This window comes from Cololabis saira, chromosome 6, assembly GCF_033807715.1.
Source record: "Cololabis saira isolate AMF1-May2022 chromosome 6, fColSai1.1, whole genome shotgun sequence".
In the NCBI taxonomy this organism is placed as follows: domain Eukaryota; kingdom Metazoa; phylum Chordata; class Actinopteri; order Beloniformes; family Belonidae; genus Cololabis; species Cololabis saira.
In genome coordinates, this window is record NC_084592.1 from 22,843,875 (window position 1) to 22,868,351 (window position 24,477).

The window sequence follows — 24,477 nt, forward strand, 5'->3', positions numbered from 1 at the left end:
ATACATCCAAGCAAATGCCATCAACATGTTAATAGAAACAAAATGCAGTACTTTGTAAATAATTCAGACTTATTCAAACAAGGTTTGGACTGTGGGATGGATCGTTTGCACACAGATTCTTTCACTATGTATTCCTGTTAGGGTTAGGGTTCTGGTCATAATACAAGCAGAATGTGGTTTGGTGTCATCTTTTTGAAATTAGCAAAGGCATTCCCTCAAAACGACGCAACAGTTCCCATTTTGTTGTGCATCAATGGTTCGGTTGCAAATGACGTACACAAGTACACCCTCTAAATAAATGTAGATGATGGATTTTAAATTGTATTTTGGTAGCATGCTGGTTTTTAGCCTGGAAGATTTGTCCTTGAATATTTTCTACTTATAGCCTCAGTCCATTTTAAATGTAACTGGGCCTAGAAATTGCTGTGTTGTTTCTGAATCATTATATGCTTAAGGTTTTAATCCTTGCATCTTAAAGCGCCATCACACATAATGATGCAGTGATAAACATTGTTCTATTCTTCTTTATAACTTGTATTTACAAGTTTTATGGGGCTCATCTATTTTTAAACTGACATTACTTTTTTTGTTGTTTTTGTTTTACCCAGTTTTCCTGACCTTTTGTTGTTCCGCTCTATTTTGTCTCCTCAGTCCAATTTGTTGCCATGTTTCTGGCAAATATTTGAAGTCGATGTACACGATACAATTTGATGTACAATCTCTTTGTACTTTCACATATAGCGTTTAAATTAATTGCAATCTTGTAATGGTAGCTCAACACTATGAGATTGATAGTGTAATAAACTGAGTTTATCAAAATTCTACTGAATTAGTTCAGTCTTATTCAAACCTACAGTGTATTTATCACAATTCAGCATCAATTTGACAGCTACACTAACTAATAGTTATAGACAAATAAAACACCTAGGAGTAACGTAAATGGAGGTAAAGTACTCGTATTATGTACTATATCCAGTTCTGAAATGTTAAAAATTTAATGTGTAATTGCCCATTTTGATTCTAGGCCATACCTGTCAAGTCTCCCGTTTTGATTTCAACTAGAGACACAGAAACATGCCTCTCTGTGTCATCAGTCATTAATGCCAGAGAGCCACATGAGTGAAAATGACAAATTAAAAGAAAATGTAAATGTTTCACTTGAAGACAATCAATGCGTATATAAACTGAAAATTCACTTGTGTTTTCATTTAGGCTCTATTATAGGAATTACATACATAGGAATGTCCACAGCATTTCAGTGTCAACAAAGGTAGAAGTATCAGGTTGTGAGCTCATAGTTGTAGTTTGTAAGTGTTTGTTATTTTAGATTTCTCGTAAATCTCTCTTAAAATGTAAGATACTGGATCTCGGTTCGGACTGGTGGGACAGAGGCGTAAATTTCCCTTATTTTTTAATCCCAAACTTGACAGGTTTGCTCTAGGCCAAGGGTATTCCACTAGATTCGGCCGGCGGCCACATCTGCAAAAGGACTGTATGGAGAGGGCCGCACAATTTGAAAATGTGGGGGTTTTCAAAATGTATTTTGCACTCAAAGACGAAGACTTATGTAAATATAATACATTTGTATTATACATTTGAATATATCTAGTTTACATATGAATTATGTATTAATTGTCTCCAGATTTAGTAATTGTGAATGTTAAATAGCCTATAATATTCAGATAAAGAAATATTATTTTGAATGCAAGTTCATTTTGAAACCATGCATTGTGCAAACTTAATGAAATTGATATTGACCTACTTTTAATAAAACATGCCATAATGACACAGCACCACTTTCCACTAAGATTTCCTTATTTGAATATTATATTAAGCATTGAGCACAACCATTTTAGTCCATAGTAGCCAGTTATAAAAATATTATTAAAAAAAAAAAAAAATAAAAAAAAAAAAATATATATACATTTTTTTTTCCAGGGGCCACATAAAAGCTCCTGGCGGGCCGCATGTGGCCCGCGGGCCGCCAATTGAATATCCCTGCTCTAGGCATTTGAGCTTATTTACATAAAAGGGGGCGGGCTGAAGCCTACGTCATAACAACGTCACTTCCGTAAACATTTGGCGGGACCGTTTTGTAACCAAACGGGAAGGTTGAAGTCAGAACACGAGCAAAAGCTCATAAATTGCTCTTGTAAGAATGGATAACGGTGCTTCCACGAGTACAGACGACTGGAATAAAACTAAGGAGGCGGTTGCAAACTTTCGGCGACTGCTGCTTTGTTCTAAATGGTAAGTTAATGTTAACTTTATGCGTCTATCACACTGAACTTAGTTTATTACGAAAAAACCTGGTCTACCATAACAATACCGATGCCTCACGTGTGCTTCAGTTCCAACTACAAACTCGTTTGCCAGACATGTATTCACAGTGGGTGTCCTGTTGTGAAAAAACCCCTTTATGATGAGTTATAATGAAATGAAACTTGGTGGTTTTGATCATGGGCTGGAGCAACCCTGCGGATGAGCATGCTGATTTATTGTGAAAACCAATTCTGGGTGGAAATAAGCTTCAAACTGCAGCCTGGATTGTAGTGAATTCACATACAGCCCAATGAATATCTTCCGGAAAGGTGCCACAGCAAATTACGGTTGGTGTCTGTCTGTCAGCTTGTGTGACTGCGATGGTGGGCGGGTTGATTCACTCCAGGTTTAGATTTTCTTTGGGATGTATGGAGGTGGTGAGGAGCCTGACTGCCAATAGCAATCAGCTGTTACACAGTCAGGAGTGAAGTGCTGCAGCCCCGTGGCAGCTCTGCAGGGCTTTCTCATTGCTTTGAGAAGAGTTTCTGATTATTGCATTTTGATTTTGCTGGTAGGTTAGTTTTTGTATGAATGAATGAATGAGTTTTATTTTTGTGTCATGTCCGAAGACCCATCCCTACAGGATTATAAGACACCAGAAACAGAAAATCATCAATATACAATATCACACTCATTTAATTGGGAGCTACACAATGTACACCAGAAAAACTAAATATATAAACCAAATAAATAAATAAATGAATAAAATACAAATACTTAAAGCAGCACAACGTAACTTTCAGCTTTTGTTGAGTTTGGCGGCTCCTTTGGATAAAAGCGGTAGTGCTTTACCAGTAGTGTGGAAGGGTTCCTACCATCCACCTCCAAGTTACATAGTGCCTGTGAAGGCGATACAGACCCTTCAGACCATGACAGAGGTGTCATTAAACCTGTTGGAAGTTGATGTACCATCACAATGACTCTGGAAATATTATATTAAGGTGGAAAAGTTACATAGTGCTGCTTTAATATTTCTTTCTCCCCAACAAAAACCAGAATGGATATTTTCCACATATATGTCACTTTTCTTCGTTTATCCCACGCTTTCTCTAAATAGTCAGCAGGTGCAAATACTTTATAATTAAAAATCCATTTGAGCCTCTCAGCATCACTTACCCACATCAAATCCAAATTCTTACACCTATCAAATAATTTCTGACGCAACTCATGATACAGAGGACAATAAAATACAACATGGAACTAATATTCAATATCATTAATATCACAGTAAGGACAAATCCGCTCTTCTTCTGGGAGCCCCAAGGTGCAGAGGCAAGATTCCACAACGGATTGTAAGATTCTGATTTGGCTTTATATATATATATATATATATATATATACACACACACACATACTACCATGTCCCCAAGTTAGTACAGCCTCTTTTTACTTTATTTTCATTTGTGTACAAACAAAAAAAATGTTCTTAGGATTGGTTAAATACAAACTCTTATAAATAACAACATAACTTTTTTTTTTTTTTTTTTTACAGTGCCGATGTTTATTTTACAGAAATTAAGCATAAATAAGTGGGAAATACTAAGTATTCCCATTGATGCAATAGTTTGTAGATCCACCTGAAGCAGCAGTAATGTACCGGTAAATGTAATGTAATGTAAGGACAAAGAAAGAGGGGGAAAAAAACTTAATTTAAGATCTGAGGAATCGAAGCTAAACTTAGCGAAGAACTCATGTAACCTATAGGATTGGAGAACAGTAATTAAACACGAGAACAATTTATTAATTTCACCTGTGCATGACTACAAAAGTGCATGTGCTCTTCTGCTTCTCATTAATTTGATTTGGTGATAAGATTAGAAATGACATTTACATTTCATGTGATCAGTCAAGATACTTTCAAGAAATAATCAGGTGTTTTAAGACATGAACAGTTCAAATTCTTATTTCATATATCTTTTAATCACTTCATTGTAGAATAGTTTTGTTCTTTTCCTCTATAAAAATGAAATATCAAACCCTTTTTCATTAAATGTATATAATTCTGGGTATTATAGATGACATGGCTGGGAAATAACAACTAGTATTAATAGCTAAAGTTGTGCAGTTTTCACTGCTCTGCAGCTAACAAGCTACGGCAGAACCCAAAGCTGTTATCCAGGAGCCCCTGAGGATGTATAACTATGCACAAACAAAACACAATAAACTCACATTTACTGTCTGTCTTGGTTAAGTCTCTCCTCATTAAAGTGTGCGGATAAGATGTACGCCTAACATCTTTAATGCCCCTGTGAGGCAAACACCATTAAGTTTCCTGGTAAACCACATCTGCCGTTAGCCTGTGCAAAGTGACCAAGGAAATACACCACACTGGGTTGAATAGTTTTTAAAAAAGTGCATTTTCCCCCTCTGCAGATTTGTCATGAACAGTTGGTACTGATCGCTCTTTTAATTTGAGTTTAGCTACCAGTCCAGCTTTGTATTTTCCCATTTTCTGAAGTAACTTGACTCAAAGTGATGTGAGGCTTCTACCTGTTGTGGAAAAAGTGTCTTCGATCATTGGTTCTCAACTGGTCCAGCTTCACGACCAACCTTAATGACACACTGCAACCCAAATCTTGGAAAATGTATAGCTTCTTAAATGTATTCAATGAACAGATGGTGCAGTTAAGCTCTTAGTGTGGGGTAGAAACAGGATCAACATCTGAACAGCTGAATTTTATCTGTCTTTTTCTGACTGGGGCATCATACTCAACACAGACTGAGTGGGTTAATAAGTCGGGTCAAAAATGCAGAATCAAATATTTAACTGGATATTGAACTGGACAGGAAGCCAGTGAAGGGAATCCAGCCCAGGGTTGATGTGCTCACGTCGTCTCTCCCCTGTCAGAAGGTGAGCTTCTGCATTCTGGACAGTTTGTAAACGATGGAGCCGCAACTGCTCAATCCCAGAGTAGAGAGAGTTACAGTAATCCAGTTGACGGGTAACAAAGGCATGGCTAGCTCTCTCCAGCTCTTTAGAGGGAAGGCAGGCGTTTAATTTATTAAAAAGCCGTAGAAGAGACAGTTTTTAATGGTCCGGTAGTCACCCTGGATGCCAAACTTTCATGATCAAGCCTTTCAAAAGTGAATTTTCCATCAAACTTCCTTGCATTGCCTCAGTACGTAGAGGTTGCTCACTATTAGAACGTTGAACTCTAAATTCTTTGGACAGATTCTTTACTGTCAGTAAAGTACATCATCATCAGATGCACTGCTGGATGAAATGGGGTTGCATCCTTTGATGTGCAGTTACAGTTGCTTCTCTAAGAACTTTGCTTATGTCTGTCCCTTTTGGCATTCTCTGCTGATGATTAGTACGTCAGTGGCTGATGATTAGCGGTGCCTGAGTGGAACTTCACCCCTTAAATCCTATTGAAGCAGTAAGGAAGTACTTAGTATTGCACACTTTCTTTCCTTTTTATCATATAAATAATGGCTCTGTGGGAAAAAAAGTTCTTTGTCGTCTGAAATTATATTTGCTTCAAACTAAGACACATACAGATGATTTTTTTATTTTATTTATACTTTTACACAGAGGAAAACATTGCATTAATAGAGATGGGTACTAACTTTAAATGATAATAAGCAAAAAAAAAAAAAAGTAATACATTTGTCATTTGTTGGAAAAAGTAAACTTTCCGTTCCATGAATCAAACTTTAAAATATAAGTTACCCACTGCAAGGTACAAATGTTCTAAAAAGTTGTCCATAAAGCTGTATTTTATATTGCTGTCTCCAGTTGTAGATCCTGGGGGGTTACGCAGTGCAGCAATGGTGTGACTGCACCTATTTCTTATTAATCTTTTGTCCCCCCCTTTCTTTTTTCTCATCCAGCTCAAATGTAATGGAAGAGCCTGTGTGTCTGGGCGTGTGCGAGCATATGCTGTGCAGGTAAAGTAACCTTGCTGTTGTTTGCTGTGTTATGCTTATTACTGACAGGGAGGGATTTTCATTTTCCAAACAAAGGTGTGGCTAATGGTGACAATGATTCCTCAATTCCCTTTAACTGTGCTGCTGCCAAGATTGTGAAATTGTGCATACCAGCGTGCTGACAGGCCTGCATGGTATTTAAAACTAACAGCATGCTTTTATCAGCTGTGACGCATCAAAACGGCCACAGTGGATGGGAATCATTTTGCTTTCCCCCTCCTGTGTGACAAGTTATTTAATTCCGTCGGATCCAGATGAGAGACTGCCGAGCATTGAAATGCATAGTTCATAATGGAGAAGACAATTGATGTTCCCATAGTTATAAACTACAAGCCTTAACTTTTTCTCTCCCTTCGTGACAGAGAGCAGATCAATAACAACACTGTATTTCTTTTTACTGAATGGTGAAGTTGAGTCCGGTCTAAGAGAGCTTTATTGCCCAGGTCTTGCGCCGGCCCCCGGGCGGGAGATGGCTGCGTGGTGTGTCGCAGCCCTGCTTGGGTGAAGGACATCCAAATCAACAGACAACTCAGCAGTATTGTACAGCTCTTCTGTGGGTTGGAGTCCCTGCTCAATCCCACAAAACAATCAGGTACATGGGAGCAATATATGTATCTGCAGTATGTGTCAGCTTTTGACTGGCATTTTTTGAACCTCTTCTCATCCACCTCAAATCTCTAACTGCATTAGGACTTCAGTGAATTTAAGACTCAAACACCCATTCCAAAAAAAGTTTTCATTGCTCCTAAATGTAAATTACGACGGAGTATTAGGGCCAAACAAAAACAGGAAATTACGAGAATAAAGTCATAATGTAATGAGAATAAAGTCATAATATTACGAGAATAAAGTCATAATATTACGAGAATAAAGTCATAAAATTATGAGAATAAAGTCGTAAAATTACGAGAATAAAGTCATAATATTACTAGAATAAAGTCGTAAAATTACGAGAATAAAGTCATAATATTACGAGAATAAAGTCGTAATATATTATAAATATATAAATATAACTTCACAAGATGCTCAATATTCCTCATTTTAACACAGGGAGAAGAAGCTCTTCCTGTTAGAGTTCTCATAAATTATATTCTCATAATATTACGACTTTATTCTCGCAACATTACGACTTTATTCTCGTAATGTTACGACTTTATTCTCATAATATTACGACTTTATTCTATTACGACTTTATTATATTACGACTTTATTCTCGCAACATTACGACTTTATTCTCGTAATTTTACGACTTTATTCTCATTATATTATGACTTTATTCTCGTAATTTTCCATTGTCTTAGTTTGGCCCTAATACTCCGTCGTAGTAAATAGAAAAAATGCAGTGATGTGAACAAAAACTCAGGAATCCATATTTTATCCATTATAGACCACGAAAGTACATATCAATTCTCAAAAGTGAGACATATTTACAACAATAAATCATCAGCAACACATCTCATACTGGCGTCAATGTAGGCAACAAGAGGCTGGGAAAGTAAGTGGTACTGATAAATAACACTTGGTGGAGCATCCTCCAGCCAGCACTGTTAATTTTCAGCAGGTGAATGACATTGTGGGCATCAAAACAACATTTTAGAAAGGCAGAGGCTCTCGTAAGTAAAGCACCCAATCTGCATCTGTAAATTATTAAATCATTTTGTAACAACTTTCCTTTAGGTAAGGTTGTAAACATTTTCATCTACGGCACATTATATCATCAAAAGATTCTAAGACTCTAGAGGAATCTCTGTGGCCCAGAGATGTCACAGTGTTAGAAATGCATATTATTCCGTCATGGAAATCACTACATGAAAAAGGCTGGGTCGATAAACCGAAAATGTATCATTACCGAGGTTCACTGCGATGACAAATGTCAATTTTCCCATGTCGGTAAATCACGCTTTTTAATAAGTTCACACGCTCTCAAGCCACACATGGCATTGGCTGAAAAATTACCTTCACCGCACAGTAACTCCAACAGCCCATCTTACAAACGAGTCAAGTTTGTAAGATGGGCTCTACTGTGCCTGGGCTCTCGGTTACCAACCTATCCGCCAATCAGAAAATAGATATTTTTGTTGCCGGGTAAAGTCTGAGTTTCGGCTTCAAGCATTCCATGAATGCGCAGCGGAGGTGACCTAATGGGGGTGGGGGTGTTTATCGTGCATTTATCCATATTGAGGTAAAACTGCCCTATTTATCGTGATATTGATTTGATGTCATATCACCCGCCCAACAAGAAACTACTTTCTGAGAACACATCCCATGACATTCTTTTACTTTTATTCATACACTTATGCTATAACAGCCATTAAATATTCAAGCGTTCAGTCACACCGCAGTCTCTCACACAACTGTCTGACTTTCTCACGGAAAGATGTGCTTAAATTCACTACGATTTCTGCAAAAGCTCGAATTTTAACGTGAAAAAATCAAACCTCTTCCGTTTAGTTGGCGTTTCTACGTTACATCACGGTAACGGGGCTCCATTAATGACATCTTAGATGCAGAAACATTGACAGAGCCGCTTCTGAAGCCCAGATTTGATACCAAAAACTCTTTAAGATTCTCTTTTCTCTATATAAGCATTTGATATATTATCTATGTCCTGTTTTGAATAAAATATGGGTTTATGAGATCATTGCATTCTGTGTTATATACATTTGAAAATGACTAAACTATTTCAGAATGGGGTTGGAAGTGGAACTTCATGGAAACATTTTAAACTTTAAACCAATTTGGAACCAAAAGTTATATTTGTGTGTGAATCTGCAGGTTGTTTAAGTTTATCAATATATCAATTCCTCAAAGGTATGTGAAATTGAGTTTTTTCTTTTCTTTTTTAATCTCAGTGCAGAACTATTATAAACACAAATAGCTTTTCTGATTGCAATCTATTCTTTGGGTTTGAAGTGTAAACACTTCATTGTGTGTATTGTCTGTGTTTCTGTATGCTTCCTTGCAGATTCTCTTGTTGACACCCAAAGTCAACCTGAAGCTGCCATCTTCAAGCACAAGAAGAACTTTAAGATTTGGTTCAGTCCCCGCAGTCGTAAGGTGCGCTGCCAGGTGGAGCAGGCCTCAGAGACTGCTGTAGCATGCAGCCTGTCGTCTGGGGTAACATCTGAGCCACAGCCTGCTCAACGCCAGGACCTGTCTGTTTTTAATTTTAACTTATCCTCCCAAGACTCTCCCTCTTCTCCTGAAAAAGGCAACAACGCAAATGGAAAAAGGCAGAAGCAGCGTCCTAAAAAAAATACAAGACGCAAAGGTGAGCAGGTGCAAGGAGTCAAGAGGACGACGCGGAAACGGACCAAGCAGAATATGAAAAAGAAGAATCTGGAGGCCATAAACCAGCAGTGGGGAATTAATGCACAAGAGCACACCTCTCCTGGACCGGAGCACATCTGTGCTGATGGTGCGAGAAGGTCCAGTAAAAGGGTGTCTTTTCGAAGCCCCGGTGTCAGCTCAGATGAGCCTCAGCCTGAAGTGCCACAGGGCAGTGCTAATGAACTCAGTCCTGCCTGCAGCACAATAAGAGACGATCCCTCAGGAGACGGCGTCAGTGTGCTGAATTACCAAACCCAGCCCGGTCAGAACGGTGTCAATCAGCAGGATAAACCATCTCCAAACAATGCCAACCCAAATGAAGATTCAAGGAAGCAGGACAAGATGTCTCCCTCGGAAACTCCCTCAAAAAGAACCGGAGTGGAGGAGCAAAACTCCACCTTGGAAGACACACCAAAACGACCAAGAGCATCTCCAAGAGGAAGAGGAAGAGGAAAATCACCGAGTCAGATGTCTCCAGCAGTCTTTACTCCTCCATCTTTAGTTTCACCCAAGAGTGATAAGAGTACCAAAAGCTCGGGACGAGAGGAAATGCAGGGGCCCTCAGTGGTACCACTCGCTGTAAGGGAAAGCCGCAGCAAATCTCCCTGCAGTCCTGGATCATCGGTCAGACGGCACAGCTCTGGAAGCCCCGCAGTTATGAAGAAGAACCACAAGGGAGAGACGCCGCTTCATCTGGCTGCAATAAAGGTTGAGAGGTTTCTAAATAATGCCCATGATTCCTTATTAACTTCAATCCAGTTAATGTTGCATTCTATAAAGGCCAGAGATTCCTCTGTAGACAGACGACATTAAAAGCTTAGATATGAAAAGCTTGATTTTTGATCAACAACATGGTTCAGAGCATCTGCACATTCTAAATGCATTTGGAATTAAATTATAAATGAAAAGAAGTCGGCAAATAAAGCAGGAAAATCTACTCTAGTTTTACTCTAGTCTAATTCTCCTGCAGGAAAAAATGGAGGATTTACCAGCATTTAAAATTATGATACTGATTTGAAGGCGTACATTTTGCTTTTTTTGTTCCTAAATGTTCATTAGATTGCTTTAAATCCCACATTTATAATTATAAACCCACTCGGTAGAGTTGCACATATTACTTGTTCAGATGATCCGGCATACATGTTCTGTCTTATAGTAATCCTTATGAGCATAGTTGTAATCCCTCCCCGCATCCCAGGCAAGGTAATCAATGGCCCACAGCGGAGTCTCATTGATAAACTGTACTGCTTTGGTTCCTTCGGCTCAGCATCTGGGTTCAAACTGTTGACTTTACAGGTCTGTGATTCTGACTCTGGGTTCATTTTTCTTCCATCCTGCAGGGAGATGTAGATGCTGTCAAGGAGCTGCTTGGTCAGGGAGCAGACCCCAACCTGAAGGATAATGCAGGATGGACACCTCTGGTAACTCATTTGTTTGAGAAAAATGGCAACACTTTGTTTCATTTACCAAATTGGGATTGCTTGGTGTATTTGTTTTTCTGGTAGTCCCTTTTTGATTGGGTAAAAAAATAAGTTATTATAGAAGAGTTATTGTCATCTTTGCTCAGTAACTTTCAAATTCCAGACCATGAGAAAGCTTGATGGGCAGACAGGTATTTGAGGGCCACTTGACTTTATCCTCCTTTTTTTGCCTTGCCAACATCAACTTAAATATGGATTTATATTTTCATATAACACTGAATTTAGTCTCAGAAAGCAATTCAAAATGTCCACCTTAATACAGCATATGTGTCTGCTAAATGAAAGTGAAAATCGGATAACAAATCACAAGATGTAAATTTTTGTCATTTTTAGAAAACGTTTTGGAAAATGGTGTCCTTACGACAGAATTAGGGGTGTGCAAACAAGGGTACCTCACGATTCGATTTCGATTATTGGAGCTTCGATTCTTCGATTCTTCGATTATAACGATTTTCGATTCGATTATTGGTGCCACGATTCTTCGATTATTGTGATTTTTAATGCTTTTTCCATACAAGATTGATTTTGTCTTCATCTGTGGCTACATTTGTAAATAAATAGCCAATCAATTAACTCAGTTCCTCTAACAACACTCATTAAGTAAATAACAAGGTTTTTTGAACATTTGACATGTATTTTTCAAAGACACAAAATAATTTATTTTATGACTATGTAAACATTTGCTCTTTGACTTACTTAACTTTGACCAGGGAAAGCTGCACTTGCATGAGAGCGCCCTCTATTGGCGGAAAACACTGAAAACGGTCAAGCCCTGGATTTAATGAGTTCATTAATTCAAGTAAACAAGATATGTACTTAGTGTAAACATATCTGCCATATTTCAAGTGAACAATAAGAAATGTGCATTCTTGAAAATGAAATGATTCAGCAGCTTATTCAGTCTGGAATCTGGATAGGATAACTAAAAAAAAAAAAAAAAAATAAAAAAATTTAATAATCGATTCTTAATCGTCACGTGACGCATCACGATGCATCGACACATCGATGAATTGCACCCACCTCTAGACAGAATGTATACATATGTTGGTTTTCCAGAGGAAATGGGACAGTAATTGTTAAAATTGTGCCAATGCTGGGTTAATTTAGCAAAATTAGCAAGACTGTGTACATGTAAAACATGTCTGGATGGGTTTCTACCCAACTGTCGCTCAAAAAGAATCAAAATATACTGTATCCCCACATATGATTTTGCTTGGTGGTTAGTTGGTTGTGCTATTTACTGTATTTTAGCTTTAAAGATCCAGTTTTCAACATTGTTTGCAAAAACGTCACAAAAAAAATAACATTCCTGACTTTATTTTAATCATGATGGGATTCTCTAAAAATTAAGAATTATGTTTTAGTTAAAACAGCCTTCCTGTAGTACGGCCATGCTCAGGATGAGGTCTATCAAATTCATTCATTCATTCATTCATTCATTCATTCATTCATTCATTCATTCATTCATTCATTCATTCATTCATTCATTCATTCATTCAGTCATTCATTCAGTGACCATGGTAACAAACTTGCAGAGCATTCAGTTGTTTGCAGTCTGTCACTTAGCCACTAGGTGGCTCTAAATCTACTACACCAACTCTACTGGAATACTGTAACCAAAAGAAAATGGAAGTATTTCCGTTTTTATAATAAGTCTATCTGTACAGTTCATCATGTGAAACTGTGGCTAAAGACTCTATTATGACATTTGATAAGCTGTTAAAACACAGGTCCATCACATCAAAAAAGAGGATTTCAAATCCTGAGTGTGTTAATCACTCTAAGTACCTCTATTGTTTTATGCATAAAAGCTAAGCTCAAAGTGATGGCCTTCGCTTTTTAACATGATAAGCTTGAAGGGCTTTCACTGCTGCTGGAGGTATTTTTGTTCCCTTTGAGAATAAATGTAAATGTGTCAGACTCTATTCTTATCACAAAACTTAAAGCGGCTGTGAACTCCACTGAAACTGATTTTTTTATTTTATTTTCCAGTTTCAGTTGATCTTTCAAACTGCTTCCAATAAATAAAAAATTTGAAATATTCATTTTTGACGGTTTGCATGCTACATGCTGCGAACATCTTGTCCCTGGCGTGTTTTTTGTTGTTTTCTGTGCTTTTGCTTTCTGCATCATTTTACATACCTAATCATATTACTTAGATGATGGTAGGAGTTGAGTGTGAACATGTGTCTTATCTCACTGCAGTCGTCAGGCTTTAAACAAACACATCCAAACAGATTTTAATGTGCACTGAAGAGATCTGTGGATTTGAGTTGCTCACTGTGAGCAAAATAAACATTTGTCTGTCACAGATGGTCTGCATTAAAGAAAGTTGACTGTGTGCCAGCTTTACACGGAGCACTTGTCACAAACTGTTCTCCATTTATGGAAATTAGGAGAAGTGAGTTACTAGATGAATGGAGTAAGACATTTTCTTGCATACATTGTAAAATTTACATTCGCCATACTGTAACTGTAGACATTTGTGGGGAGGAGCAAGCTTCAAAAAGCAAAAATAATAGCTCTGATGACCTGACACAAATTAAACTGGACTGTAATGGAAATTACTCCTTCTCTACTAAGTCCTTATCTGCAAAATCGCTTACTTGGCCTATATCCCTACAGCATTACTGTTAGATTTATAAACTGCTCGGTTGCTGTGTCATCTTTAATACACCCCAGGATTAACCTGAATAAATAATTTGTCAAATTAACTCATTTCAAGTTTTAAAATTGAATCATACATTTTCATTCATGTACATTTTAGAAAGAATAAAAGTGGGGTAGTATGTGGATGGTGTGTTCCTCTCCAATGATGTAGTTCTCAGATTAGTTTAACTATTTTCTACAAAATCAAAATTAAGGTGTAATACCTCAGATAGTCAATTAACAACATGAATCCCAATCAGGTAACCTGATTGGGATTAATTTTGTTAATTCACTATCTCCCATCAAAATGCATTAATTAGGAAGCTTAATTAGCAAACTTTAGGATCATTTGTGATTCATTTACTTCACTTACAATAGAACATTGTGAAAAAACAAACACGTAATTGATCATGAATGTACGTGTTTTAATATATACTAACTGAACAAGTAAAAAAAAATTTTTTTTGTTGTTGTCCTCAAGTAAAAATAAAAGAATCTAAGCAGAAAAGTTGGCTGTTTTTTGTTTCAGCATGAAGCATGTAACCTTGGTTACCTGGCAGTTGTGGAGGAGCTGGTCTCCAGAGGAGCCCTCTTGAACACACCGGGTTATGAGAACGATTCTCCACTTCACGACGCGGTGATGAATGGACACCCAGCCGTCGTTAAACTGCTGCTGCAGCTGGGGGCTTCGCAGAACGTTCTGTAAGTTGCTGCATCATTGTTTTTTTTCCTTTTGAATATATTTTGACTTGTTTTTCAGAGCTGAGACAGTTTTATTTTTCTTCTTTATTTTCTTTTTTTATACAACATTGCTGCCAAGTTGTTGCTTTTTTAAAACACCTATGTGTCAGACAAATGAACACATCAGTTCACCAAAAGCCAACGTCAGGCCAAAGATACTCTATACAGAAGAAGCGCCAATGGTATGAAAATGGTATACACTTCCTGTCTCCTAAGTGGGCGTGGCCGCCCCTCTCCCCACATCGTTTTGGAACATACAACACTAAATACAGTACAACTTTCTTCCAAAAAGACTTAAATAATAAAAATAACAGTATTATTAAGCAAAGAAGCAAGTTTTATTTTAGTTTTAAACTTCATTTTATCCGATGGGAAAACGATGAGAGCCAAATCTCGCGAGAGTGTGTTGCTCAGACAGAGACAGGTCTCAAACAAAGTTCATTTTCTCCTAATCTGTCGGTCTGAAAATTGCCATTTTAGTGTCAGAATGTTCAGAAGGTTTGTGGCTTTTGAAAAATGTGTCCCATATTTACTTAGGTTACTATGGGGCGAAGGAATTGGTAATAATCTGTGCTCACGTTCACTTTTCCCATAGGACTCAATAGACTCAGGACCTACTTCCGGTCTCCTAAAGGGGCGTGGCAGTCACGTGACACAGATACAGGAAACCGAACCGTAGTGGGCTGTCTCGTTTATTGAACGTCTCTGGTCAGGCCTAAACACGTGGGTTGCTTTTTCCACCCCTCCTGAAGACTGGACTCATCAAAGCTTCTGCCTTAGATGACAAAGGTCTTCCACAGTCTCATTCAACTAAGACGTAATCAAAGAAAAAAAAAAACGAATCATTTAAGCCAAGTTAAAGTTTGTATCTTGTCTACTGTATTTCATTGCATTACATCAGAGGTGTTTCTGTCCTTCTACGCCAGCACCTTTCCCCCCTTATAGCCGTCTTCCATTTACTCTTGCAGGCTTTCAGGGCTGTGTGCATCCATGTAAAGGGTGTGATGTGGAGTTGTGTGCAGGGTCTGTTAGGCAATAGTCTACCGGCTTTTTACTTGTTTATTTTTTACCACTGGAACCGGGGTGAAAATAAAGAGAGAGATGTTAGGTAATCATTATGATAAGTACAGTAGGTGGTCAGTGTGATGGTCGATATCCACACCTTCATTTAGTACCAATAACCATTTGTCTGCTTTCTTTGGTTCACTGTACTCGTCTCATATTGCTTTTATGGCTCCGGACTGCACGGCCTTACATTTTCTTCTTTTGTACCTTGTTACTTGTCCGTAAGGCAAAAGATGCAGTGATATGGACAGTCTTTTAGGGCCCTGCCAGATAAATTCAGTCTGAGCGCTATCTTCTTTGCTTACCAGCCACAATCACACAATCGCCAATTCAATTCCTAATGGAGTGACTGGCACTCAGCCTCAGCTCTGGCAGTGCTGATTTTGCAGGTCTTCATTATGTCTTCATGTATGTACAAGATAGATTTGTGTGCTCCCATTTTTCCATTGTTATGGCAGCCTTGCCTCAATCACTGGCTGCCACAAACAGGTTTCTATCATGTTTATGAAGGTTATGGCCCTGCAGATATGAGAAATAATGAAGCCATTTCTGAAGTGTGTCCTAATGTGTTTACTACAGTTGAAGACATTCTGTGTTTGGAACAGCTAAATAACATGTATATTTTATATTAAAAAAAGAGTTCACAATCTTACAAAATGCTTTTAGGCATTAGAGCTTCACCTGCTGTGTGGCAGGTTTTCAGATTAACCAAATACAACAGCACATGACATTACACTGTGCCTCTATGCCTTTGATAAAAAATAAGCCATAATACAGAAGGAAGGAAAACCTTTTTAAAAACAGAGTTTAGCTGTCATTTTTTCATAATATGATGTTATCAGTCTCTAAAATCATTGTAGAGAATTCAAGCCCAATCCACTGTGTTGCTTCAAGCCACTGAGACTTACAAGCATTTGTTTATACTTATTAAGTCCAGTTACAACCTTTTAGAGGTTAACCTTTGGTTTTGCAAATTTATTTTCCAATTTATTATTCTATTAATTCCCATGTAAAGTTTTCAGCTTTCAGAATCCCTGGGATTTTAACACCCTAATCACAACTGACTAAAATAGTTCATTAGAATATCATAATAATTAGAATGATACAGAAGCGTTGGTTTTTCTTAGTCAGTTGTTGCAGGACTTTCTGCATTGTCATGGCTTTAGAGTCGCTTTTCTTATCATTTCCACAATTATAAATGTATACCGGTGTAGGATTTTGCTGCCTTTTAAGGCATCTTGTACGTGCTAGTGAGCATACAATGAGCCTCTGGACTGTTTATGCGTATCAGCCTCGTATGAAAATGAATGGCTGTGATGTGAGAAACCAGTCAGTGTTCATTTGAACTGACTGCTGGTTCAGCCGTCAGATCTGAGAGGTAAATCTGAGCCCTGGATCCATACTTGGATGCTAATCAGAATCAACTGTGGGCTCCAAACTGCACTGGCATGCCAATAACAGTCTCTGGTTTAGGTAATTAATTAGACTACAAAATAATAGAATAAACAACCCATGAGAGCTACCAGATGATGAAGATAATTATTGCATCAAACTCACATTTTTGCATCATATATAATAAACATCCTTTTCTTTATGCAGATAGTGCTGAGGTGCTACTTTTTATTAAACACATCTCATGTGCTCAAAGGCACACTGACACTAAATATTGGGGTATCTTAATCACATTCCTGATGGTTTGCTTATTCAGTTTAAATTCCAGATGCATGTGCACAAGCTTGAGCCTGTAGAAGTCAATTATTCAGTTCTCGCTGGCGGTTCTTCATCATCATGGTTGAGTCTAAGATGCTGAGAAAGGCTTTGATGCATGAACAAAGAAAGTCAAGAGGAAGGCTGGTAAATGAACACTTTTATTGAACGGGGAAAACAACTTTGCAGATGTTTTTAGATGGTGCACTAGTGTGGAAATTCATTTTTGTTTGGCCTCTATGGAACACAGAATGGGTTTTGGTAAATAAATAAAACTCGTTGTAAACCAGAAACTTTATTTGCAAGAGAAACTGACAGGGCATCTTCAACCCATCCGACCTGGTGCAGCAACAGTTTTGTTACTATTTAAGCCTGGAGTGGCATGACATTTTTTAAGATGAACCGTTTTTATGTGTTTTTAAAGAATATATTTATCACCATGAGGGCAAAGTTGGCACACTGAAAGCTGAAGGTTCGACCCCTCAAATGTGTATTTCATCTTCCTTGCAGTTTTTATGGATAACGAAAACTGAAACCAAAGGCTGAAATATGCTTCTGCGTCACACCGACGCAGAGCACACGCCGCAGCCGTGACGCCGTGCTGAACCCTTCTGACTTCTCCGTCTCTCCATTTCGTCGCGGTGCAGTACCCCCCGCGGCCGCTAGTTGGCGATCTTTTTCTGAATGGTTTATCCGACTTTTTCCGGTCACAGTGAATCAAAGAAATAAGGACAACTATTGTGCAAAAAACCAAAACAAAAAAAATCACATATAAACGAAGAAAAGAGCCCTGGAAGTTCACTACTGATTCAAACCGGAAACCGGAAATGCTTCGCTTTCAAACGAACCAATCACAGCCCTCTCGGTCTGCGTGTGGACGGCGTCTCCTCGACGCGTAGTTACAATTTTCGGGAGGTGCACGTCATTGACGGCGCAGGTGACGGCGTGTCCTCTGCGTCAATCCAAACCACACGCCGTAGGCACGGCGCCATTTTGACGCACAAGCATAATTCAGCCTTAACCGTTAAAAAAAAAAAAAAATCTCCTTAAAGGTGACCTATTATGGCATTTAATGTTTATTTTAAACAGGCCTTGAATGTCTTAAAAACAAGCTTTTTGTTGTTTTTTTTTTTCTACATAAATTAGAAATTCAGCCTCCGGGCCATCTCTCTATTTTTACCGCTTCTAACCTCCTTCTCTATGAGGGATTCTGAGGGGAGGGGAGGCTATGATAATGAGGCTCTGTGCTGATTGGCTGCCTGAATGACGTGTAGCAGGGGAGGGCACAAAGCCTCTCCACGCAGAAGAGCAGCGGCTCCGTACACTATTAAAGCGTGTCCCATGTGATGCGATCGAACTTCATTGGCAAAATCGATTCCATTGCTTTATTTTCTATTGGACTGTCCTAACTGGCCGCGAGTTTATCGGTTTCAGCGTGGACAGAGAGCGTACGAAGTCACGCAGCTCGACGCGATAGTCAGACGCTCGCCTGCATTTATGACACGGTGTGGGATCTTAAGCCTGAATTATGGTTCTGCGTTAAATCTATGCGTACCCTACGCCGTAGGCTCTGCGTTGGTGTAACGCAGAACCATAAATCAAACTTTAGTTTCCTGAAGGGGGAACGTGTCACCTCGTCTTCACACTAATTCACACAGGAAGATTTAATTGAATTCTAAACAGGTACACCACAGTTATAAAATAATATTTGTACACATTATATACACCATATACACTACTTATATACACCATACACTGTTTATATACACCAAGTTGTATATGAATAACATTTATGCACTATTGCTGGCTCAAGGAAGGACTGTGCATTTCTTCTGTTCGTACATGAACAGCTTCAGGTGCTTTGCTTGGAAGATCTGAAACCAGACAGAAAAAAATGTATTACTAATAGAGTAACACCGGAGGGTAAGTGTCGATACAAATTCTAATTTTTACTGTCCCTCGTTGTTGAAACAGCCCGAGGTGAAGTGGTTAGCACACACGATACACCGCTACGAAACAATGGCGGAAGCTCCGGCCGGTGGAGTTGGTTGTGGGCATGGTTTCAGCAGCGGAGGAAGACCGAGGCGTGGTTTGCATTTTGGTTACGTAACGAAAATGCGCCGAATCTGAACGGCTCGTAGAAGCCACATCACACTGGATGGATCATCCGGGCGGCTGTACAGACACTGGAGAATTTGGTTGCTTTCCTCCTCCTCTGAGTTGGCAGGCTGAGGGGAGACCACTTTATATATGTTAAAGCAAGAAAAAATGTGTTTTTCATAATAGGTCCCCTTTAAAGGAGCTTGAGGCCGGATTGTGGCAAGATTTATGAAAAAAAATCCGTATACATTTTAAGTTTTCTAGTAATAATGTCGGATGAAGCGTTCCAAACCCAAAAGAATGAGCCCTCTAGCGTATCTCTCCTTTGCCTTGAACAGGCTGTGTGCTGCAAAATGTGCTGCAATTCGGTCCCGAATTTCCCGCGCTGGGCTGTGGATGTGACGTCACATGACGCTGCATGTGTGTTCTCACCGTTCTCCCGTGCCGGCTTCACTGTTGGCTGCAGTACCCCCAACGGCCGTCGTGGTGAAGGGTGGCGCTAGAGAGTCTCATTTCTTAAAAGGAGCCTCATGCTCCTTTAACTGAAATAAAAAAGAAACTAAAGTATTTTTTATAAAACAAAAAATAAATAGAAACAAAAATTCAACACTGAAATGAAACTGAACTTTTTTTTAATGTTTTTTTTTTTAATGTTTGGACTTAATTTTCCTAATTACTCAAAGGAACGATAAAGTATTTTTGTTCTGTATGCCACTGTTGATAGGACTCAGTTTCAAGGGGGATTTTTTTTTTTTCAAGCATTAGGAATTCAGATAAAACGGGTTTGAAAACATCTAGAGAATTGCTATCATTTTCTTTCTTTATTTCTTTGTTTGAATTTTGGGAAACAAATCTGTGAAGCAGTATCCTCCTCTGATGAGCTTTAGCTCTTATACACTTGTGAACTGGAATGTATTTTTAGTCAGAAATCCTCAAATTTTGCTAAGAGGTATAAAAGGATGTCATGTGGAGCATAAAGGGGACTGTCAACATAAGCTGTGAGATTCAGATAAACCCGTGTAGGACGGGAGTTAATGTGCTCATTTGCAACAGGCTGGATGTAAAAGATGGATGATGTCATCACACGTTTGCTTGTCAGCTCTGCCTCTTAAACCTCAGATTTATTATTTTGATTTTGCTATCTTTATCTTTGGAAGCAGAAGTAACACGAAAGAGGTGGATTGATCCAGAAGCCTTTTGTTTTCCACCCATTTTTGGTAAATCAATAATGATGTAAGATATGATGGTAGCAAGTAACACACCTTAAATTGAAAACTGTGTCTTTGGATATGGTTAAAAAACCAGTGACGGTCACGGCAGCAGCCCACCAGAACCTCCGACATGAAGTTAAGCAGAGGACTGTAGAAGTTTTAACTTTTACTGCTAGCCTAACTTTTCAGATTTTCTCTTTTTTTTTTAAACGTATTCTCGTCACATGCTGCTGCTGCTTAAACCAGCTTGTGTATGTGCATATGTTTAAGTGTCAGGGACATTCTCTGTTTGTTTATATTTGTGTGTGTGTGTGTGTGTGTGTCTGTGTTGGACTACGGGTATGAATCCAAATGAAATATTTTATGGACCAGTGGACCTATTAATTGTCCCCCAGGTGTTATCTTTGCTGACGCCTAATCTTTTAGAGACAACCTGCTGGGCTTGGTTCTTCTGTTCTTATCCTTTCTTCCTCATGTGCCTTTCCTCATCCCTTTCTCCTTACCACTTCCTCAAGGTGACCTCGGTCTTGTCTCCGAATGAAAGTAACCCCATTGTATCCAAGAAATGGCTGCTTTTCCTCGTATTTGAGCCTCTGTGCAAATTTTTGCTTTTGAGATTAAGCTAAGCCTCCGTTACAAACAAGGTTGCTGTTTATTGGAGTTAAAATGCACACTGAATCTGTGGGTAATGTGGCCTCCTCATCAGATAAATAAATATTAATGCGACACTTTGCAACTTAATGCAGCACTGCAACATTTTTTATTCCATCGGTTGTTTTTTTTTTTTCACTGATTCATTTGCTCGCACCGAGTCCAACGTTTTATCTGAAATTCCAGCTCATCCTCGTACATCACCATCTAACAATTATGTTCCAACAAGTGAATGGCACACGCAGATGCACAGTTTCACGGAGCAAGCAGCGTGTGACATTGCCAGATTGTTGTGCTCAGAGCTCAGCAATGGCAAATATTGAATTTTAGTGTCCTGCTTGGCCGGTGATAAAAGGAAACTCCATTTGCTAAGATTGTGATGAAACGTTAAGGGAATGATTACGTTGTCTGTGAAGATTTAACTTTGTACTCAACAGACTCAAATGTGGACTCTCTTTGTGTATAAAGACAGAAAAGGGTTGCCAAAGAAAAGGCTTAACTCCTCCGTAAAGACCAGAAAAGGAGACAATATATTTTGAACGTTTGTGAATAATTGCTGACTAAAGTAGTGCATTTTGAAAATAAATAAATAAATAAATAAATCATCTAAAATTCATGATCCCCTCAAAATATTATATTCATATTTAGGAATAGAAAGGAGTTGTATCCCACATTCTATTCTCATTTACATTTTTTTTGTTCCTCTTCTTTTAAGTAGCTGCTAGAAGTTGGTTTTCTTTTTCCTATTTTTTTTTCTTTTCTTTTTTGAAGTTGCTCAACTGTTAAGCATTTTTTTTTACTTTCTTCCCCTCTTATCAAGTGAGGTGGTGTATGATTTCGATGGAGACTTACCTCAGCACTGACGTCCATTGAAGTCTGGATGCTGTAACGTTATTTGAAAATTGTTCTCCCTTCGTCCATGTAGCGGGAATGAAGCGATGCCCTTATCTTGGGGAAAAAACAAACAAACAAGCTCTTTGGATCTACATGATTCACATGAATTACGTATTTTGATTCAAAACGATGAATTTCGGGTATTGGACACATCACATGATTCACGGCAGCACTTCACTTCTCATGTGTTGTCGGCGTTAATGTTAACTAATCTATACTTATTTAATTCATTATTTCGTACCCTCATACCTTAATTAAAATCATTTTTCCCACAATGTTGGCAAAAGTCAGCCAAAGGATAAAGGAATATAATTTAGAAAAGATGTACAACATAATTGTCTTGAAGAGGATTTCACATCTCAAGTAGGAGGCGACTGAATAAAACGCCTACGCCGTTCCACTTATTTAAGACCGTCATGTATTCTGTGCCCATTAATGATCAGACATCATTTTTTGCTTAGTATTTTGTGTGCGGTCATGTATTTCATGTGTCCACTGAACCCTCAGCATTGCTGCAAACACACAAATACCCACATAAGTGTATTTATGACACACTGAGACAGTATTGAATTTTCTCCTTCACAGTAATCTGCATGGAAAGCGGCCAGCAGATTATGCAGTGAGCCCGGAGATGCTGGAGATTTTCCAGGAAGCCTCAGAAGAAACCCAGTATGCTAATTCTCGTGCATCTCCGAGCCCCTCAGCTAGTCTCTCCGTGGTACGTCTTCACGAAGCAGTAAATAATCCTTTTCTTTCTTTCTTTTTTACTTCCCTGTTGAAATTGGCAGCCCCCCGGCTCTGCTGTTTCGTCCACGGTGTTTGTCTTCTGTCCTCCCTGAGGTGGGCGAGTGTCTGAGGAGCGGTCAGGCCGCGGTGCTCTTGGCCAGCAGGCTGTCCCAGGCGGAGCAGAGCCGGCTGGCCAGACTAGGGGTGCTGCTGGGGGGGAGGGTGGCCGACACCTTCTCTGGCGCAGGTAACGTCCCCGCGACTCTGACTCTACCTCCTCTCAGAATACGAGCTGTACATGATTGCTTTCCAGTGCTGTTTTTGATGGGCCTCTCTGCCGCATCCCAGATTAACAGCATCTCCCAGTCGCTTCCAGCTGCTCGAACTTTTCATTTCCAAAGGTTCTGATAGGTAATCAAAGGCGGTGGTTTAGAAATGCGGATTTAAGGCTCAGATGCCTAATGGGTTCTGAGCTACTCCCGCACTTTACTCCTGATATTTGTTGTCAGGATTATTTTCTCCACCTTTAGAGATGGGGATTTTTTTTATCTCAAATGGCTTTTTTTTTCTCCCCTGTGCACAGCCAGGCTTTATAGACTTTTGTATCTAAACCAGATCCATTTGTACTGCAAACTCCCGCAGCTCGGTTTTTAAACATGATCGCTCACGAAGGTTGAACAGCAGCGAGCAAGAGCTTTTAGAGGTGTATACATCATTATGATGCAGAAGCTCCTTCACTGTTGCATAGTTCTGGCTTCAAGAACACCAGAGAGCCAAAGTAATTGAAATCATTCCTCATAAAATGTTTGGAGGTACTGTCAGGGTGATGAATACTCACTAATGAAAAGTAGAAGTGCTTCTCACTGCTCTCTCTTTGGCCGGAGGGGTGAAAGTTCATGCTCTTCACTGAATTCCCCCCCCACATTTGAACTGAATCATCCAAATCCACCAAAAAAACGAGTGGTCGCAGTGCCCAGTGAAGGAGTTTTACCCTGGAGATATAATTACGTTCATTCTGCACTTGTCAGCACTGCTCACATGTTGAATAAGGAGGCAATAAGCTTTTATTTAAATTTTAATTAACCTGTAATTGGCTGGTCCTCTCCTTTCACGGTATAAGCTTCTGCTTTCTCTTGTTACTAGGAACCGTTTCCACTGGTCACCCAGTTATCGTTAACGGCGCTGGCCAAATCAACGGCCTGAAAAATGTGTTAACAGGAAGAAAAATAACATTCATGAGTTGATATTAGGAATGGGTGATATTTTACAGTTCACGATAAACCGTCAAAAAAATTCCCCACGGTAAGAATTTGTCATCTCACGGTAAAAACGATAAATTGAGGAAATGAGCCAGAAAGAAAGAAAGAAAGAAAGAAAGAAAGAAAGAAAGAAAGAAAGAAAGAAAGAAAGAAAGAAAGAAAGAAAGAAAGAAAGAAAGAAAGAAAGAAAGAAAGAAAGAAAGAAAGAAAGAAAGAAAGAAAGAAAGAAAGAAAGAAAGAAAGAAAGAAAGAAAGAAAGAAAGAAAGAAAGAAAGAAAGAAAGAAAGAAAGAAAGAAAGAAAGAAAGAAAGAAAGAAAGAAAGAAAGAAAGAAAGAAAGAAAGAAAGAAAGAAAGAAAGAAAGAAAGAAAGAAAGAAAGAAAGAAAGAAATATTCCCGTTGATGACACTTT

At 38.8% G+C, this 24,477-nt stretch overlaps 1 protein-coding gene across 1 annotated transcript in view; it reads left to right on the top strand.

The window, feature by feature from the left end:
- The first annotated feature begins 2,096 nt into the window (after positions 1-2,096).
- The window catches only part of bard1 (BRCA1 associated RING domain 1), a 28,381-nt gene continuing 6,000 nt past the window's right edge, over positions 2,097-24,477 (top strand). The window contains exons 1-8 of the mRNA XM_061723729.1: positions 2,097-2,250; positions 6,157-6,213; positions 6,696-6,844; positions 9,218-10,290; positions 10,923-11,003; positions 14,242-14,414; positions 22,667-22,799; positions 22,922-23,054. Coding sequence (XP_061579713.1) covers positions 2,159-2,250; positions 6,157-6,213; positions 6,696-6,844; positions 9,218-10,290; positions 10,923-11,003; positions 14,242-14,414; positions 22,667-22,799; positions 22,922-23,054 — 1,891 coding nt within the window. The 5' untranslated portion in view covers positions 2,097-2,158. The remainder of the gene's footprint in view (positions 2,251-6,156; positions 6,214-6,695; positions 6,845-9,217; positions 10,291-10,922; positions 11,004-14,241; positions 14,415-22,666; positions 22,800-22,921; positions 23,055-24,477) is intronic.